The 13,645-nt window shown below is 43.1% G+C and overlaps 1 protein-coding gene across 6 annotated transcripts; it reads right to left on the bottom strand.

Moving 5' to 3' along the window:
- Nucleotides 1–6,266: 6,266 nt before the first annotated feature.
- On the bottom strand, nucleotides 6,267–12,690 carry LOC101159329 (ras association domain-containing protein 8). Of its 6 annotated transcripts, none has more exons than XM_078944935.1 (6): nucleotides 12,217–12,688; nucleotides 8,717–8,857; nucleotides 7,466–8,080; nucleotides 7,113–7,375; nucleotides 6,720–6,901; nucleotides 6,267–6,540 (listed from the first exon to the last, which is right to left on the bottom strand). In XM_078944935.1, exons 2-5 carry the CDS (start codon nucleotides 8,817–8,819, stop codon nucleotides 6,737–6,739), a joined length of 1,146 nt encoding a protein of 381 aa, XP_078801061.1. In that variant the 5' UTR covers nucleotides 8,820–8,857; nucleotides 12,217–12,688; the 3' UTR covers nucleotides 6,267–6,540; nucleotides 6,720–6,736. The 6 variants fall into 6 exon arrangements, with proteins under 6 accessions (XP_078801061.1, XP_078801060.1, XP_011484752.1 ...); XM_078944934.1 differs by having other exon boundaries at nucleotides 7,107–7,375; nucleotides 8,717–8,918; nucleotides 12,217–12,685; XM_011486450.4 differs by having other exon boundaries at nucleotides 7,107–7,375; nucleotides 12,217–12,681.
- Between the last annotated feature and the right edge of the window lie 955 nt (nucleotides 12,691–13,645).

The raw sequence follows: 13,645 nt of genomic DNA on the forward strand, positions 1-13,645 counted from the left end.
TCCCTTAATAAATCATAATCAATTCTAAATGTAGCGCAGCTTTTGCGGCTTCATGACACGCCCATAGTTGCCCATAAATAGTCCGTGAAACGCCCACAAATGAATATTCATTGATTGCGAAATCATGGCAAACACAGAGAGGAAATGAAAAAAACGTAACTTCACTCAATGTGAAGTAGAAGTTATCGTTGGCGAGGTGGAAAAGAGGAGAAAAGTGTTGTTTGGAGGGCACAGTGTGGGCATTACTAATGCCAAAAAGGCACGTGAGTGGCAAACGGTGGCAGACGCCAAATGCTGTAGCCTCACAACCTCGGACCGTGGCCGAAATAAAAAAAAAATGGTTGGACATCAAAGTCGAGGCAAAAAAACGTCTAGCGCTCCATCGGGGGGGGGGGGACACGCGTGGTTCCTCCGAGTGCTCTTCTGTAACGGCGGGCCCAAAAGCCAGCAGAGGTCCAACAGGACGGCTGGAGGAAGTCGGAACCGGCTCATAAGCCACTCGTCCTCGTTTGCCAGCAAGTCTTCTTGCTGTCTAAAAATGCGTTCACTCCGAATTCTTCCATTTGCCACTTCTTCTAAGAGCGTAAGATCAGCCATTGTGCGTCATTACGCATTGAGATGGGGCATTTTATTTCCATCTATGTAATTACATCTGACAAGCTACAGATGTCGGTAATAATCGACGTGGAAATGGGAAATTGATCAGCAAATGTAATTTCTTGTTGCTTTCTGAATGGTTGAGACATACGCCATACATTGTTTTATCAAAAATAAAACAAACTAAAGGCATCTGCATTTAACCATAATTCCATAGCTTATGAAGAAATGTTTTAATATGAAAACAACTTTCCCCAGTGGACAATTAATGCATCTCTCTCTATCTATCCATCTGTCTGTCTGATTGCACCTATATCTGCTCCGCCAGACGGACACATTGACGAGAATATCAGTTTTGTACATTATTTCGTTCTGTTAACTATATTATTTATGAGGACGAATTGCACAACATGCCAATATTGCAGAACATATTTCACTTTTCTTTCTGCAAATAAGTGTTCATTTGAATTTTTGTTGTAATTTTCGTTTGATTTTTTTATTTGTTTCACTGCTGATCGATCAAACGGGTGTTGGTGTAGCTGTTAATTGTGAGACTTGCTTTGTGAAGTCTTCATGTTATTTCTGAGAGGCAGTATTGTCTTTTTCACTTTCACGTGTTTCTTCCATCTGCCGACGGTGTCGCCGTTTCTCATTTCACCCGTTTTTGTGCGTACGCCTGGGTCAGAGCTTGGGTGAAGGACCGCACATTTTCCCGTCAAGTTTGCTTTTTATAAATATCAACTATTGCGTAGAGAGTGGCGTACGCCTTCTTTTGTGCGTATGCAACGTTTAGAAATGAGGCCCCAGGTCTTTTGAAACCGACATACTCAGAGTAAGCAAGTTCAGGCAGATTTCAGCCAGAGTTCAGGGTTAAAGTCAGGCTAGTTTAAACTTGCTTTCTGTGAATACCCCCCAGGTCCAGATATAACACTCGGTACGGCAGGCAGAGTGGCACAAACCATACTTCACACTGAGCTGATCCCAGTGCACAGCTTCAGTATGCTGTGGTTGATTAAGTAAATGAGAGTCAGCTGTGTGGCATCCAGGAAGTGTGCACTGGGGTTGCTGGGAGATGTAGTGTGGTTAGAACTCTGGAGACAGCTCCCGCCAGTGACCAAGGGGGAGGCAGAGCTCTGACCTCTGACATTTGCATGTTCCCAAGAAGCTCCGGAGTTACTTTTAATGCAGTCTGACTGATTGATGGATTGATCTCTGACTGTTTTAAACCAGTGCGCCCTACGCCCTCAAAATGGAACGTTCCATTGTCATGTTAAGTGTGAAATATTCATAAGGGTAATTGACATCTGAGTGATGCTGTCATACACTGGCTCCTTACTCACAGCGCACAAATACTGCACGGCGTGTGCACATGAAAGTAAGTCTCGTCCACACAGACTAAACTCTGATTTCCTCTTTTCTAACTATCACGGCAAAAGCGCTAACGGGCTCTTTGCTCAGTCTGCAGGATTGGGGGGGGGGGGGGGGGATGAAAACTCCATACGATTCACCTGCGCCTCCCTTACTTCCCCCTTACATATTGTATAAGTGTTCATTACTATAGAAAAAATGTGCACAAACATTTTCTCTCTACGGGTTTCTGTGCAGTCTACGACCTTCATAATTCATGCTGGTCACCTGCGTGCACACCTGTGCAGGTTTGACCGTTTTTCACCTGCAGACAGCCTGTTTCTACCCCAAAGGGTAGTTGGGACTGAAGCGTTATCTGTGTCCAGCAGTCAGAACATTGACAAGCCTGAGTGTTATCTGAACAAGCTGTTGTTTTGGTGAAGCTTCGGCACAGTTTAAACAAGGAAGATCTACCTGACTAACAGGTTGTGTCTCCACATGCCACCATCAGTTAGGCCTTCAATCTGAACCAATAGCTAGAAAGCCCGCCTTTTCTTCTCAGCCAATCATAGTCATATTTTTGCCTTTGACCCTTGTTCTATCCTAGGCACTTTAACATTGGGAGTTGGGTCATCTAGACCCACTAGACAGTGCTCTGAACCCTTTTTCTTCAATGATTTGTGATCTTCACTGGTGTCCATGGATTACATGAAATCTTTCCACCTTTATCCACCTTTGTGATGGTAGGGAGAACACCTCAATGTGAGGGTGGGGTCATGTAAGATAGCACAGGGGTTAAATTCATGGTCGTTTCCCTCTGCATTACGATTGTTTCTTTGGCTCTCTTCCTTGATGCACCATCAGACTTGAACAGTCACGTTATCATGTGTCATATTTTCATTTTTCCTCAGATTTTATTATAATTACTTAATGTTTCCAAAGCCATCTTAGTCTACGGCTGTGTCCGAATTCCCGCCAACCCCCCTTAACTGCTAAAAAACTAGCGGATCACTATGTAGTGCCCTGAATTTTACAAGCAATTCGGACGCCACGCTCACTACTTTTTTTTTTTAAACGACGGATGTGACGTCATCGATTTCACAAAGTTAAAATCTCATTAATATAAGCGTTTTGTGACAATTATTTATGAGTCCACTGAGTTCTGAAGATAAAAACATTGATGGTTTATCAGAAAAATACATTTAAATACATTTTTTGGTTAAAGAAATGTTCCGATTGTGGTCTACATTCGACGATCTATTGAGCATCAATGCACACTGGTTTTTCGCAGAGACTTGTGGGAAATTTCTGGGGCACTGGATTTTGGAACTTTCGATTGGGACAGCACTTCCATGAATGGAAGCTGCTGCACAGATCAAGCTGCACCCCTTTTTAAATAATTGGTTTAATAATGGTATTATTTTCCTCAATCAATTATTCAAAGAACCTGGATTATTATATAACTACTCAGAATTCACAATGCAGTATAAAATACCAATAACAACCAAAGAATTTGCAGTAGTGTTTGATGCCGTCCCATCTGGGCTTTGCATGTTATTCAGGGGTTTCTACAGCGCTCATCCTCTGACTCTTCATCCTCCTGATGTGCTCAAATCCCCTCTGTGTAATTTCTGCTTCACTTCTGCTAAACAGTTGAACTCAAAAATCAGAGCTTTGTTTCAAGATAATTTAGTTTCTGTTCCATCACCTACCTCTTATTGGGCTAATTTCACTTCTAACATTGGATAGAAAAAAGTCTGGTCTTTACCACAAAAATACTTCTTAACAAATAAAGTCAAAGAAATCTCTTTTAAACTTCTACACAGATTTTATCCAGCAAAGCATTACTTAACTAAATTTAAGGCTGACATAAACACCCGCTGTACTTTCTGCCAGAAACAACCTGAAACCTGCTCTCATTTATTCTGGTCTTGTGAATTCACATACAGATTTTGGAAAAACATTCACAAATTTATCACCGATTCTATTTTTGCTGACATACAACTTTATTATAAAAACGTACTTTTTGGTTTTCATAGCTTTCATGTCAAAGACCGTGATGCTTTCTTTTGTGTAAACATGGTATTATTTATGGCTAAATTTCATATACACAAAAGAAAATTTTCCAATAAAAAACCTGATTTCTTTGTGGTCAAACTGGAACTGCAGCAATATTTAAACTTAATGTCTGCTTCAAAAAATACAAAAGCTCAAAAAATAATTAGCATTTGTAATTGTTTTGGACTGCTGACATAGATTTACTCTCGCATTTTCTCTTTTGTCTTTTTATTTTTTTATTTCATTTTATTTTTTATTCCCTTTTGTGTTTATTATTAATAATTAGTATTTTTTAAAGAATGTAACACGTTTGTTCTGTATTCAGAATTCTATTGTACATTATATGAATGGAGTCCTATACTGTTCATAATTAAATAAATAAATATTTAATTAAATAAATAAATATGACCTCATGCAAATACACAATAAACCAATAAATCTCTCATAAATATATAAAGAAATAATGAAATTGTGAAAAATCTGCACACAGATTTTAAATTAGCCATTATATTATTCAATATATTTCATTTTGCTTTAAAAACCTGTTCATTATTTTAATACAACATTTTAAAATATTCATTTTTAATCATGTTGAATATTATTATAATTCTGTCTTTTTTCAGAAGCTCGTATTTCAAAATCAATATTTTCCAAAGTAGCTTTGTTTTTATTTCATGTTGCTGTTTTTCACAATGGCGTATTTATTTCATGAAGAGCTTTTTCAGGAAAATGAGTCTATCTGTCAATCAAACTAGACAAGGTGGAGACACTTCTGTGATTGGCTACTCCTTTACCCAGACATGAGCAGCAGCACCCTGACTACATCGATCGAAGACGCTTCACCAAACCTGACGGCGCGATGCACACTCCTAAACACTAGGGGGAGTATGCACCTCAACACATCCACAGTGTTACCAGAAATTGGGCAGTTTTGGTTCTAAATTTGCGGATAAAAGTGGCTTTGGGCGAGTGTGCATAATTCAGGTGATTTTGTGGTCGGTTCGGCAATTTTTTTTCTTCTCATGAACATTTAGTAGTGGCCTAAGTTAGGCTGGGCGGTTGTTGGAGTTCCACTAAGCTTCTATGAACTGGAGTTTCCATGAACGCACCATGCCGCGTATGGGAGGGGCTACAAGCTAATGTTTATAGCCTGATAGCCACATGGAGCGGTTGCTTGTGCTTATCTCAGTAACAATGCATGGATGCACAATGTACATGGAGAGTGTTAAGATGTCAGAAACGTCATCGCAGGAAAGGTTCAACATTTTTCTTGAGAGGGAAAAATAAAATCAGAGGACCTGATTATAATCATTGTCTCATTGAAAACAGAAAAATATCATAAGGTTCAGGAGGCCCGAGCAGGCTTGTCCCGCTTTGCACAGCTGCCTGGTCTGACTGTCGGTCCGCCAGCTCCCCTCCTGCGAGCCGACATGAGGCACGATGTGAGCTCTGAGAGAATGGCGGAAGAATGAGGAGTGTTTCAACGGGGGACTTCGAGACGTGGACGACCGGAGCTCCTCTGTGGTTTGGTCCACACAAACCCTCAAACTACAAAAACAGAGTCGTAGATGTTTGCATCTTCTGCAGCAGACAGATTGTTTGTCTCTATTTGATCTCTAATGTCAGCAAAGCCGTGCAGATATCACTGAAATATGTCATCTCTGACTGGTTCACCGCTGAGCGGGTATCGAGGAATATGAGTCGATTTCCATGGATCAGCCAATGAGCGTTTAGATCCCGCCCACTTTCACTGATTGACAGACCCATTCTCCTGAAAAAGCTCTTCATGAAATAAATAAGCCATTGTGAAAAACAGCAACATGAAATAAAAACAAAGCTACTTTGGAAAATATTGATTTTGAAATATGAGCTTCTGAAAAAAGACAGAATTATAATAATTTTCCACATGATTAAAATGAATATTAAAATGTTGTTTTAAAATAATGAACAGGCTTTTAAAGCAAAATGAAATATATTGAATAATATAATGGCTAATTTAAAATCTGTGTGCAGGTTTTTCACAGTTTCATGATCTTTTTATATATTTATGAGAGATTTATAGGTTTATTGTGTATTTGCATGAGGCCATATTTATTTATTTAATTAAATATTTATTTATTTAATTATGAACAGTATAGGACTCCATATATATGTGCATAATTGTATGTTGCAATTGTTCAATAAAAAAATAAATAAATAAAAAAAGCTGCACCCCTTGTAGGAATCATCTATGTCTCCCTCTGGTGGACAAAAGGGAGAACTGCTGCATCAGCTGATCTTTATTACAGAATAAATATGCCATTTTCATGTACAAAAAGAAGAGTGTCACATTTTCTAGAAAACAACATTCACAAAAATATAAAACACACCTAAAAAACTTTTGTTTCGTTTTTCTCTCTTCAGGGCATTTTTTCAACCCCAGAGGCAGTGCAGTTCTCAGACTCACACACTCACACATACATTTGCACAGTGGGACAACACACACACACAGGTATGGGGACAGGACAGGTTTCAGGAAATGTCTGATTCTTCTGTGTCCTGTGACAAAAAAAGGAAGTTACTGGTAGTTCACACAAGAGGTTCCTCTTATTTTTAGATTCTATGGAGGATTTTTCATTTTCTTGAATTTTCTAAATTGATGCAAAAGTCAGCAGTAGTATATTTTTTTAGCATAGTGTTTATTCTTTTTTCTAAACATGTCAAAAATAAAAAGTAACCTTCTATTGTTTCATCTTCACAGTTTTTCCTCCATCATGGTTGAGCCTTTGAGGTGAGCATCATGGAGGTGCAGCAGGTTGTTCTGCTCAGGGGGCGGAGCCACCCCCGCCTGGTGGATGAAGTGCTGCAGGTTGCTCTGCCTCAGCTCTTTGTTCAGCTCCTTGATCATCTCCTGCCTCTCCTGCAGGACACAGAGAGCCGTTCTCATCATCACTTCACCACAAGCGTGAGGCTCTTCGCTCTGGAAGAACCTCTTTTCCTGGAACTCATCCCAGTTTGACAGGATTTTGAGAACTGATACTCCTTGTGATGAAATGGGACATGTGTAGGGTTTGTATGTCCTGCACTGTGCTGAAGTGATGCTTTGAGTGTCTTGGGTGTGATACCTTTACCCTTTCCTCTGCCGTCTGCAGCTCCTGCTGGCTTTCTGCCAGCAGCCTCTCCAGTTCTTCTCCCAGCTGCAGGCGCCTCTGGAGCTTCTGTGTCAGGGACATGATGACCTCGTTTGTCTGCTTTGCTTCCACCTGGGACCTCTCGCTCTGGGCCCTGAGGTCCAGCTCCTCCTCCAGCTTTACACACTGCGTGCGAAGCTCCTTAATTTCTTCATTTTGTTCATCAATGGAGGCACAAATCTCATCGAGGCGTTTGCTCCTCGCTGTCAAGAGCAGAGTTCACATTTATTAGTGTCCAAGTATCACAAAGGTCGGTGCTGTTAAAGTGTTTTCGTGCAGATTTGAAGTCCTACCCAGTTCAAGGTCCATCTCCAGCTGTAGCTCCTCCTCCCAGGTCTCGCCGTACGTCAACTCCACCTGGTTCTGCCTGAACTGCTGCTCCAGATCTGCCAGCTCCTCTGTGAATGCTGGACTCAGGCTGAAGGCATCAGCAGGAGAGCTATCCTGCTCCTGAAACACTGTCTCTTTCTCCAGAGCTTCAATCTGCAGCTCCAGATCCTGCAGCCTCCTCCGGTGCTGCAGGATCTGCTTGAACGCCTCCTCTTTAGAGGCCGTTTCACAGTCAGAGCCGTGTGATGACGGCTCAGGCGAGGATCTGGGGGATGGAGACATGGCTTTGTGTTGTTTACTCCTCCTTGGTAGAGATGAGGGGCCTAAATTGAAGGTGAGAGCCTTCTGAGGACCCCTGGGCTTCAGAGGTCCCGATGGTGTCGGTGGGGGAAGCTCTCTCCCAAGGGTGGGGCCGTGTGAGTCCTCGCTGAGGCTGGGACCGGTTCTTTGCAGGACAAACTGGACCTCTGCGGCCAGAGGTCCCAGCTGAGCCAGCTGCTGCAGAGGACAGTCGTCAGCCGCCAGGATCCTGTCGTTCCCTCGGTACTTCATGGTGAGGGTGTACCGGCCCGTCTGACCTGCAGACACAGCCGACCGTCACGCCGAGCAGCACACACACGGGTCCACGCCACAGCGTGGAAACATCCACGGGTCCACGCCACAGCTGGAACGCTGTGGCGTGGACCCGTGGAAACATCCAAATCCATCAGGATCACAGACAGTAGCAGCTGAAAGGGGAGGGACTTGTCTGGACTTTGGGGTCAAAACTAGCCGCCGGGTCAAATAAAGTCCTGAGAGGAGGAGGACTCTCTAAAAGTTTTTTTTTTTTAGTCTGTGAAGTTCACACTTTTTAGGGAGAGAGGAGACACTCCACCTTCAGTCTCACCTGATCAACACCCGATCCAGATGTTTTTATTGAAATTATAAGGCAGCTGTTCAAAATGTTTCCTGACTCCGGCCCCGTTTTCTGACCTACAATCTTTCTAAAGGGTCAAACAATAAATCTGCCTGAATTTCAAAATGTTTGCCAAAAAAAACCCAAAAAAGCAGCACTCAATAAAAAGTTTTTGTTCTAAAAGGTGATCATGTCAAAGCACTGCAGGGTTTTCAGAAGAATACTAGTCTTTGGACATAACACACAAAAGTGTTTGGTGTTCTGGAAGTGAACTGTGTGAAAAGGACAGCAGAATGCAGGCAGTCAGGTGAGAACATACCGATCGCTTGTGCAAGAGTGATGACGACATCCTGACAGGAGGTGCTCAGCGATAAGCCGCAGACCACCCTGAGGACGCCCTCCACCCACACCTTCAGCTCCATGGCCCACGCTTCTGCAGAGGCAGGCCAGACGCCCGAAACTGCAACAGACAGCAGGAGAGACGGCACCGCTGAGGACAGGAGGACTGACAGGCATCAGCCCTGCAGAGAATGCATCCACCAAACGGGAGAACAGACAGAATCCACATGTGAGAGGGAGCACAAACTATCATGTGGTTTGGAATTTCACAGCTTTCTACGTTTGTATAAAGGTTTAGGTCAGAAACGCAAAGCTCAGTGTTTCTGGACAACAGCTTTTCATTTCTTCTGTTGTCGTGCTTCAGTGTAATTAGGTTGAATTTTAGTTTGTATCATTCATAACAATTATTGGCACCGCTTCATTAATGTTTCATTCATTGATGGGGGGCTTGCAGGATCTCTGCAGCCCATTGATGAGGACATCGGTGTCCCTTCAGCTGTCCACTTCAGTCCTTTCTTCCTCCATGAAAGACCCCAGATGTCATGAATGAAAAGGAAAATAAAGTGTTGGTCCTCTCCACCCAAATGTGTCTCTGAGCTCCTTATTTTACAGATGAAACTCCGCTTTACCGACACCGAACCCCGGAAAGACGGCTACACTGATTTTGAGTCGCTCACATCTTTCATCGTCAAGCAAGGCTCCGATAAACAGACATCTTTGGTGTTTTCTCCTTGTTTGGACTCAAATCTCCACATTTCCACTTTTTTTCCTGTAAGTGAGGAACAAAATATTTTTTTTCTCACTGTGGCCCTAAACCTCTCTTGTAGAGTTGTGCCATCTTTAGGGAAAACTAGGCAGAAGTTCATTTGAAATCCACCTCTGATTTGCAGGGGCCAACCTATCCCCTCTGTTTACACTCTGTTCTTAGCTGACAGCCCCTCACACCTCCAGCTGGTGCAGCACAAATATCGGAGCCGTACAGTTTGGATCCAGATTCCAGCTCAGACGAGGAAAACAAAGACGCTCCTGGATCTGTTTGTCCGACAGCGGATGATCAGAATGGAGCCTGCCCAGCGTATCGTCTGCGTCACAAATACGACCTTTTTCAAACGGCACTTTTTTCATCTGCTCCCAATTCACAACGATTTGAATAAAGAGGTACCCAGAAATGCAGTTTTAGGCTGCATTTTCTTCCTAAATGTCCTCCATTGCCAAAAAAATGACATAAGAACAACAATCCTATCTGACAACCAACATGAATCTGCTTCATTCTTGCTTTCAGGTTGTCGTTTTTCTATGGGGTTCATTCCTCATTTTTAATTTTCACTTCCTCAAACTGTTCCAAAGTCACGAGCATTTACAAAATGATCTGTGACAACAAATTAACCCTTGTGCTATCTTAGATGACCCCCCCCCCCCTTCCATTGAGGTGTTCTCCCTACCATGACAAAGGTGGATGAAGGTGGAAAGATTTCATGTAATCCATGGACACCAGTGAAGATCACAAATCATTGAAGAAAAAAGGTTCAGAGCACTGTCTAGTGGGTCTAGATGACCCAACTCCCAATGGTAAAGTGCCTACGATAGCACAAGGGTTACATAAGTATTGGAAGCATAAACGTGTTTGTCATCTGTGTAAAAAGTTGTGGTCAAACCTTCACACACAAATGACAACTTCCTGAAGCATTTGTCTTTCATTTTCCACTGGTTCTTAGCTGTTCTTTCCAAAAGCTGTTTTTCATTTTCCAGTCATTTGGCGGATACTCCCAGTGTGTAAGTGGACTGTCCTCTTTCGGCTGTGGGGCATCTTACAGTTTCTGCCGCCGACAGACCTTCTGCTTTTTCCATGCGGTGGTCAGAAATATTGATCAGTCCAGCTACATTTTCTCTAACCACAGACTAGTCTGCAGTTATATTAACTGAAATTAGACATACATTATACATACGAGTCTCTGGTTAGACTGCACTCCAGTTAAGATGGAATGTAGTTAGTCTTGTCTACGTTTAGTTTACATTCTTTTAGAGTTCAGACCAACTAGAGTCCGGTTGGACTGGACCTTTCCGGCTCCTCACAATCAGTTCAAGACGTGGAACCCATGAACCCAACATGACACAAACAAAGTGAACTAAGGGGAAGCCCAAACCGTACATTTTAGTTAAGTAGAGGGTCACACTTTCAAAATAAAATACTGTGACTCATGCACTTTCAAAGTAAAACCTAGTTGTGGCCATGGCTAGATGATGCTTTCATGAAAAATATATTGAGTTTTCAGCCTTGTGGATATCATAGCTGTAAAAGAGACACATGTGGATTTTAATAACTGTGCTACTAAGTATAATAAACAGGGAATTAGTTTTATTTGATTCATTTCTTTACGCAGAAAAGTCTGCAAAAGGGGCGATGTTTGCAACGCAAACTGATGATTCTGCTTCTTTTTATGGTCGATGCTGAAAACAAACATGGCCTCAAAAATTTTCCTTCATTTTCATATGTGGACACATCTCCTCCGCTTTAAACGTGAAGAAAGTATGTTTACATGGGAGTCACTGGGCTTTTGAATAAAGAGAAAGCTTTATCTTTATGGTCAGTACTTAAAAATAATCAAATAATGGTTCTTCTGTCTGACTTCAAAGCCCAAACAGCTCCTAAAGCCAACAGGCTTTTATTTTGAAGTTTCAGGTAATCCATCTCCCTGCAGACCTGCATCCGCTGATGTTTCTGTGTTTTTGTAAATGAAAGCCTGGGATCCTGGAGAGCGGACAGGCTCCTCAGCAGGTGAGCCACTGGGTTCTGTCATGTGTTCCACGTCAGACCGGTCTTCATCGTAAGGAATGTTGCAGAACACGCACACATTCCTGGCTCTGACTCCGCCCACACATACCTCTCTCTGTTTACCGAGTTCCCCCAGCACGGGGGTCAGTATCACTGAACTCCAGAAACGAGTCGACGAGAGCCGAAGCAACAAAAGGAGGAGGAAGAAGATGATCTTCATCACCATTTCCTCTCACACAGCAACACAGATCTTTCGGACACACTTTGCTGTTTTCTGATTTGAAAGGCGCCTCATCGCCACGCTGAATTGTTTTAAATGCTTGAACACATTTTGAGAGAGCTTAACTCTGAAATGAAAAGGAAAGGGAGCTGCTGAGCAGAGCAAACAGTTCAAATCTAAATCTGGACGCTGAAGAAGGCCGACTGTGCAGGACGTGAGGAAGCTCGGACACAAACCGACCCTGGCTCCTCAGAAGCATCAACTCTCCACCTTCATGCCCTCTGCAGCAACGCAGCCACTTTCCTTCATTACCTTTCAAGATGAAAAGGAAAATCCATTTTCATGCTAAGAGTTTGTGTGATCGTGTAAAGATTGTGTCTGCAGTTCTTGTGTCGAGTGCGTGTTGAGTGGCATAAGAAAAGCAGGTCTGGTCATATTGAGGGAAAGTGATGAAGATGAGCGTCAGCAGGGACAGACAGACACTCACCCTGACGTTCAGCTTGTCCTCTGCTTCATCCACACCGCTCTTCTTCCTCTCCTCCTCCTCCTCTTCGCTCGGGCTCCTTGCTGATGGGAGGCTGACTGACTGTGACCTCAACACTCACCTCCTCTCACACACTCACCCGGGAATGAGGAGGAGGAGGAGTGAAGCGAAGGAATGCGGCCCAGCTGGCTGTGCTGCGTGACGTCATCGCCGTGTTTGGCTGCTGTTAAGGTCACTCACTCCGCTTTTACGCTCAGTTTCTGTGGCTTCACTCGTCACATAAAGTCCAATCAACGCCTTCTTTGAAAAAGACCAGAAAAGCTTCAGTAATGAAGCTGGTTTTTCTCTCTGGACAGTTCTGAAGTCCTGCGGCTCAGCGGGTTTTCTTCAGGACAGAGCAGCTGTCTGAAGTGTCTTCTGTCATGGGAGAGGTTTCACTCTCCTTCCTGTGTTTGAACAGTGAAGTCACTGTGATACTGAAACCAGGTTCCTCCAGGAGAAACCAGGGGAGTGGCTCCTGTCACCGCCCACCTCCGTTTCCATGACTCCTGCGTTCCTCCCGGAAGCTTCTGTCTTTCCCTCCGTCTGCCAGCGATAAGTCTGTTCAGCGGGAATCAGAGGAGAGGAGAAGGCGTGAAACCGAGTCTGCGGCAGATGTTCATGAAACCTGTCGAAATCAGCTTCTTCCTTTTCACCTGTCTTCTTTAAAAACATTAAAAATTACTCAATAGTTCCATCTAGTGCTGGAGAGTGTTAATGGAAATATATCATTGCCCCTCATCTCCAGGAATGTAGAATTTATCAATGAGACTCAGTTAATTTCTGGGTTTTTTGTTTTGTGATTAAACTCTGTCATTCATCCGCAGCATGTGACCTGTGCTGTTCAACTGTCATGTTTTGTTCGGTTTTTAATACTTTCAAATGTTTGCATCAGTAGGATTTAACATTTAAAAGTGGAATTTTCAAATGTAAGCAGGATGAGGTTTTTGGACTAAAAACAATTCATGATAAAGCTGTGAGAGGCGTTGAATGGTCCTCAGTCGCCACCCGCCTTTTGATCCGCCCTCACTGGCTGATTGGCTGCAACAGCCCCGCCCACCCTGGTCAGAGCTGCATGTACTAAATTCATTGAAAAAAAAACACACCTTTATCGTGCTATTCTAAAGCCTTTCAGAGAAATCTATGTCCATGTTTATGATCATGATCACCTTTGGCACACCAAAAAATGATCTATATTTTGCCTTTCACTCCTTGTGGGTGCCGCATAATTCATGATGTCATCCTAGAGCCGGCCTCAGCGGCGTGTCTGCGTTTCTCCCACGAAAACAAAGATGGATGTGCAGATTGTGCAACGAAAGCATTTTGCTAATCACGGCTAGCTCTGTGGAGAAAGTGGGCGTGTCTCTTAGCCTGGAGGCGGTGCCTCAGTGCA

This window comes from Oryzias latipes, chromosome 3 (assembly GCF_053564925.1).
Source record: "Oryzias latipes strain Hd-rR chromosome 3, Olatipes_Hd-rR_3.1".
NCBI classification, from domain to species: domain Eukaryota; kingdom Metazoa; phylum Chordata; class Actinopteri; order Beloniformes; family Adrianichthyidae; genus Oryzias; species Oryzias latipes.

Bases quoted from the DNA above. Each gene is read 5' to 3' on its own strand.
- LOC101159329 (XM_078944934.1), bottom strand. From the start codon at position 8,819: ATGGAGCTGAAGGTGTGGGTGGAGGGCGTCCTCAGGGTGGTCTGCGGC. The intron at 7,376-7,465 runs GTAGGACTTCAA...TGCTCTTGACAG, and splicing joins GGAGATGGACCTTGAACTGG to CGAGGAGCAAACGCCTCGAT. The intron at 6,902-7,106 runs GTATCACACCCA...TGTGTCCTGCAG, and splicing joins CGGCAGAGGAAAGGGTAAAG to GAGAGGCAGGAGATGATCAA.